A 6015-nucleotide genomic window follows, 5' to 3' on the forward strand; every position below is an offset into this window, starting at 1 on the left:
CCCCCCAAATCGCCCTGGAAATATCCCCAAAAATACCCCCATAAACATCCCCAAAAACATCCCCCAAAACACACCCAACACCTTGAGCACCCCAAGATGACTCCCCAACCCCCCAGCCCAGCCCAGCCCCCCCCGGGCCCCCCATTTTTGGGGACTCCCCAAACCTGCTCTGGTCGAAGGGGTAGGTGATGAACTTGGGGTCGAAGGGGATGTCGGGGAGCCCGTTACAGAACTTCACCCTGCACACGACCCCCGACCTGGGGGGGACACGGGGGGGTCAGAGACCCCCCAAAACCGGGGGGGGGCTCCAAATTACCCCCAAAATCGAGGAGGGGGCTTTTCCCCAAACCCCCACCCCCGCCCCCCACTCACCTCTCGGGGAGGGTCCGGTGCGAGCTGGGCCTGGAGGGGGCACAGGAGTGGTGGTGGAGGGTTATGACGTCACGAGCGACCATCCCCATAGAAATGGCGTCAGAACAGGACCCCCTTTCCTCCCCAAATAGCGGCGCCGTGACGTCACAGAGGACCCCCAGCCCACCCAAACCCCCGGGGACTCCCCCCGCTCCACGTGACGACAAATCAGTGTAATATGACGACACGAGTGACCCCTACCCATCCCCGCGCGCGCCGTTACGTCACAACGGGGACCCCCCATTCCTCCCTGTATATTGGCGTCGTGACGTCACAGGCAACCCCCCAAACCTCGCGGAGGGGCTCCCGCGCTCCGCGTGACGTCACGGTACTGCCCCATGACGTCACGACGGTGACGTCACGGCCGTTACCGGTGCCCCGGCTCGTCGCGCTGCGCCTGCGTCTGGATGGTGGGCGCCATCTTCGCACCGCCACTTCCGGCGCGCTCCCAGCGACGTCACTGCCCGCCGCGCCGCGCGCCGGAAGTGGAGCGGCCCCGGGGACGACAATGGCGGCGCCGCCGCCTCAGCCTGGGCCCGGCCCTGGGCCTCCCCCCGCACCTCCCGCGGGGCCGCCCGGAGCGGGAGCGGGACCCGCAGCGGCGGCAGGAGCGGGGCCGGGACCCCCCCCAACGGTCGGGGCCGCTCCGGGCCCCGCGCTCCCCGCGCAGGCCGCGCAGGCGCAGCAGGACTTCGAGCCCGTGCAGCGCTTCCGGGTCCTGCTGCCGCAGCTGAAGGAGAGCCTGCAGGTGGGCGGGGTTTAAATAAGGGGCGGGGCGTGGAGGGGCGCGATCTGCAGGTGGGCGGTGCCTGAGGGGGCGAGACTTGATGTGAATGGGGCGTGGTCCGATACCGAGGGGGCGTGGTTTGTGTGGGAAAGGGGCGGGGTTTGTCATTGAGAGGGGGCGTGTCCCCTGAGGGGGCGTGTCCCCTGGGGGGGGTCTCCCCAAGTTTTGGGGTCCCCCCCTCACCCCCGACCCCCTCAGAGCCTGATGAAGGTGGCGGCGCAAAACCTGATGCAGAACTGCAGCATCGACAGCGGCCAGTGAGTGACCAGTGCCTCCCAGTGCCTCCCAGTACCACCCCAGTACCGTCCCGGTACCATCCCAGTACATCCCAGTCCCCCCCAGCTCCCCCCAGTCCCTCCCAGTGCCCCCCAGTCTGACCGGTTCCCTCAGGAAGAGCGCGGACGGGGCCCTGCAGCGCTTCGACAAGAGCCTGGAGGAGTTTTATGCTCTCTGTGACCAACTGGAGCTGTGCCTGGTGAGAGACCCCCCAAAACCACCCAAAAATACCCCAAAACCACCCCAAATTACCACAAAAACAGCCCCAAACTCCCCTCCCTCGTAACTCCCCCAATTTCCCCCAACCCCCCCCAGTACCAATTTGGGGACCCCCCAATGACCCCCCCGTGTCCCCCCCCATCCCCACGAGTGCCTCTCCCAGAGCCAAACCCACCTCCCAAACCCCACATTAACGCCCCCAAACCCCCTCTGTCCCACCCTGGGGACCACCCCCAGATGACCCCCTGTGCCCCCCCAGCGCCTGGCCCAAGAGTGACTCTCCCAAAACCCCCCCAAACCTCCCCAAATCCCCCGAAACTCCCCCAGTCTCAGCTCGGGGACCCTCCCAGGGACCCCCGGGTGACCCCCCCGTGTCCCCCCCAGCGCCTGGCCCACGAGTGCCTCTCCCAGAGCTTCGACAGCGCCAAACACGCCCCCGCCCTGGTCCCGGCGGCCCCCAAGGGCGAGGGGGGGGGGTGGTCCCGGGGAGCCCCCCCTGCCCTACACCCAGTACCTGCCCCTCATCAAGGCCCAGATCGGGGGGGCCAAGGACATCCACAACGCCCTCCTCGAGGGGGCCAACAAGATCACGGGCAAGCTGCCCCCCCCGGGGGGGCCCTGAGGGACCGGGACCCCCGGGGATGCCCCAAAACATGGCTGGGGAGGGGGGTGAGGGGGTTAAAGGGGGTTTTGGGGGTGGGTTGGGCTCTGGGAGAGGCACTCGTGGGGCTGGGGCTGCGGGAGGGGCACGGGGGTTCCCCCTGGGGGTCCCCAAGGGGGTCAGGACAGGAGGGCTTTGGGGGGGTTAAGGAGGGGTTTCTGGGGTTTGGGGGTCTGGGCAGGAGTTGGGTGTTCTGCTGGGGGGCCCTGGTGTTGGTTGGGGGTCTGAAGGGGTTGGGGGGGGCTTAGGGGCCTTCAGAGGGATCTTGGACCCCCCCAGAGGGAGTTTTGGGGGGTTAAAGGCAGAAACTGAGGGGGGTCCTGGGAGGTCTGAGTCTGGGAGGGGGTTTGGGGTCTGACCCCTGTTCTGAGGGGGGGGGCTGGTTTTGGGGTTTGACTGGGGGGGTGATTTTGAAGGGTCTCCACGGGGGTCCTGGACACCCCCCAAGCCCCCCCAGGAGTCTCCAGGGGTGTCGAGGGGGTCTGAGTGTGTCCAAGGGGATCCCAATGATGGGGTGGGGGGGTGACCCTCCGGGGAGGGGATAATTGCGGGGATAAGGGGTAATTTTGGGATGGACCCCCAAGTTTTGGGGTGAAACTCTTATGTTTTGTTAAATAAATTGATTTTTTTGTGACATTGGTTCCTTTGTGTGCACAGGGGGATCCCAGAGGGTTGGGACGTGTCTGGGAGGGGGTGTCAGGGGGCGGGGGGGGTGTGTGCTCCGTGACGTCACGGGGCCCATCAGTGACGTCGTGATCCCGAGGACGTCACAAAATCGCGTTAAACGCTCCCCTTTTTTTTGGTCCCGCCGCGCCGCCGTCGCGCGAGATCTCGCGAGAGGGAGGGCGGGAAATCTCGCGAGAGGAAGGGGCCGTGAGGGGACCCGGAGGGAGCTCGGGCCCAGCCCGGGAATCGCGGCAGGAACCGCGACAGAGACCGGGAAAGGGACCGGGAGGGACACCGGGAACGGCAGCGGGTCACAGACTGACAGCCGGGAGCGGCGCACGGACAGGAACAGGCCCCGGCGGAGCCAGGCCGGGTCGCGGCCTCAGAGCGAGCGGAGCCTGAGGGTGAGAGGGGGGCGGTGGGACCACCCGGGATCCACCGGGATAACCCGGGACACCTCCGAGATAACCCCGGGGTAACCCCAGACCCACCCCGGGACCACCCGGGACCCCCCCGTGACCCCCTCAGGACCACCCCCAGCTCCCCTCAGAACACTCTCTTGACTGCTCCAGGGCCCCCCCTCAGCCCCTTTGAAGCCCCCCTAGACCTCCCGGGACCCCCAAACATGTCGGACAGCGACGACAGCAACTTCTCGGAGGACGAGAGCGAGCGGAGCAGCGAGGGGGAGGAGGGCGAGGAGGGCGAGGTGAGGCCAAAGGCTCAGGGTGTTCGGGGGTCTCCTGAGCCCCCCGAGCTCCCCCTGACTCCCCCAAACCCCCCTGACTCCCCCTGAGCCGCCCAGGCCAAGGAGCAGCGAGGGGGAGGAAGGCGAGGCAAGGCCGAAGGCTGGGGGGCTTTGGGGGTCCCCTGAGCCCCCCAAATCCCTCTCAGGCCGAGGAGCAGCGCGGGGGCAGCGGGAAGGAGGAGGAGGAGGGAGAGGAGGAGGAGGAGGAGGAGGAAGAGGAGGAGGAGTACGACGAGGAGGAGGAGGAGGAGGAAGATGATGATCGGCCCGCCAAGAAACCGCGGCACGGGGGGTTCATCCTGGACGAGGCCGGTGAGGGGGGATCTGGGGGGGCCTTGAGGGGGTTCAGGGGTGGTTTGGGGGAATCAGGAGGGATCTGGGGGGTTTGGGGGGATCTGGGGGCTCCAGGAGGGCTTGGGGCGTCTCTGCCCACCCCACTGACCCCCCTCAACCCCTCCAGATGTGGACGATGAGTACGAGGATGAAGATCAGTGGGAGGATGGAGCTGAGGACATCCTGGAGAAAGGTGAGGGGGGGCACCCTGGGGACCCCCCTGGGACTCCTGGGAACCTTCCCCACCCTGGGGACCCCCCCGGGACCCCTCCCCACTCTGGGGACACCCCTTTCCCCTCCAAATCCCCCTTTCCCCCCCAAATCCCCCTTTCCCTCCCCCAAATCCCTTTTTCTTTCCCAAACCCCCCTTTTCCCCCCAAACTCCCCCTTTCCCAGGGGGATCCCATGCTCCCTCCAAATGCCCTTTCCCCTCAAACCCCACTTTTCCCCCCCCCAGACCCCCCCCATTTCCCTGGAGGGTCCCGTGTCCCCCCCCCATCCATCCCTCCATCTCATCCGTGCTCGCCTGGGGCTTTTTTGTTGCTTTTTTATCCCCCTTTTACCCCCCGACCCCCCCTTCCCCGACGCCCCCCATCAATTCTGACCCCCCCTCGCCCCCCCACCCCAATTTCCCCCCGTTTCCCCCCCTCACCTGGTTTTGCTGTTTATTTACTTCATTCTCCACCGTCACTTTGTCCCCGGGGCAGAGGAGATCGAAGGTAAGATCCCCCCTCACCTCTCCCTCCGTGTGTCCCCCCCACAAATACGGGGGCCCAAACACCCCCCAATGCCCCCCCAACCCCTCACGGGGGGGTCCCAATCCCGACCTTCCTCCCCCTCCTCTTCCTCAGCCTCCAACATCGACAACGTGGTGCTGGACGAGGATCGTTCTGGGGCCCGGCGGCTCCAGAACCTCTGGAGGTGACTTTGGACCCCCCCAGGACCCCCCCCAAAGTCCCCCTGACCCCCACAGCCCCATCTTTCTCTCTTTTTCTCTCTTTTTTCCTAATTTTCCCTGTTTTTTCCCCCAGGGACCAGCGGGAGGAGGAGCTGGGCGAGTATTACATGAAGAAATACGCCAAGTCCTCGGTGGGGGAGACGTGAGTGACCCCCCCAGGGACCCCTCTGGGACCCCCCCAGTTGTCGTGACAGGGAGGGGCCCCCTGACCCCCCCAGCCCCGATTTGCCTGATTTGGGGGGGTTTTCCCCTGTTTTCCAGGGTTTATGGGGGCTCGGATGAGCTGTCGGACGACATCACCCAACAGCAGCTGCTGCCCGGGGTCAAGTGAGTTTGGGGGCAGAAAGGGGGGAATTGGGGCATGAAAGGGGTTTAATTGGGGGAGAAAGGAGAGAATTGGGTCAGATCCCCTTTTAATGAGGGTTAACAGGGGTAAGAAAGGGGGGATTGGGTCATAGTAAGTATTAATTAGAGAGAAGAAGGGGAAATAGGGTCAAACTTCACATCATAATGAGCTTTCATTGCCCCCTCACAGGGACCCCAATCTCTGGACTGTCAAGTGCAAGGTGGGTGCTGAGCCCCCACCCCAAAACCCCCCTTTTTCTGCCCAAATCCCCTTTTTTCTGCCCCCAAACCCCCTTTCTGTGCCCAAACCTCCCGGTTTGTGCCCCAAACCCCCTTTCTGCCCCCACCTTAAACCCTTTTTCCCCCTAAACCCCCATTTCCCTCCCATACTCTCCCTTTCTCCCCCCAAACCCCCTCTCTGACCCCCCAGATTGGGGAGGAACGAGCCACGGCCGTCGCCCTCATGCGCAAGTTCATCGCGTACCAGTACACGGAGACCGTGAGTGCTGGGGGCACTGGGGGGCACTGGGGCTGTACTGGGGGCACTGGGACTGTACTGGGAGCACGGGGGGGCACTGGGGCTGTACTGGGGGCACTGGGGGGCACTGGGGCTG

The 6015-nt window shown here is 65.4% G+C and overlaps 2 protein-coding genes across 2 annotated transcripts; both read left to right on the forward strand.

Moving 5' to 3' along the window:
* The first annotated feature begins 589 nt into the window (after positions 1–589).
* Positions 590–2393, forward strand: LOC113940436 (mediator of RNA polymerase II transcription subunit 29-like). The gene is given in 5 exon segments (XM_027631575.1): positions 590–1159; positions 1397–1455; positions 1589–1673; positions 2078–2161; positions 2163–2393. Coding segments are annotated over 5 exon segments (951 nt in total). The 3' UTR covers positions 2316–2393.
* A 790-nt stretch (positions 2394–3183) lies between these two features.
* On the forward strand, positions 3184–5954 carry LOC113940435 (transcription elongation factor SPT5-like; the record flags this gene model as incomplete). Its single annotated transcript, XM_027631574.1, has 10 exons — positions 3184–3424; positions 3593–3726; positions 3912–4077; positions 4226–4291; positions 4806–4817; positions 4950–5019; positions 5130–5198; positions 5318–5383; positions 5592–5622; positions 5832–5954. Coding segments are annotated over exons 2-10 (684 nt in total), but the record flags the coding sequence as incomplete, so codon positions are not given.
* Between the last annotated feature and the right edge of the window lie 61 nt (positions 5955–6015).

The sequence above is a fragment of the Corapipo altera genome, unplaced genomic scaffold, assembly GCF_003945725.1.
Source record: "Corapipo altera isolate COAL_440 unplaced genomic scaffold, ASM394572v1 130167, whole genome shotgun sequence".
NCBI lineage: Eukaryota > Metazoa > Chordata > Aves > Passeriformes > Pipridae > Corapipo > Corapipo altera.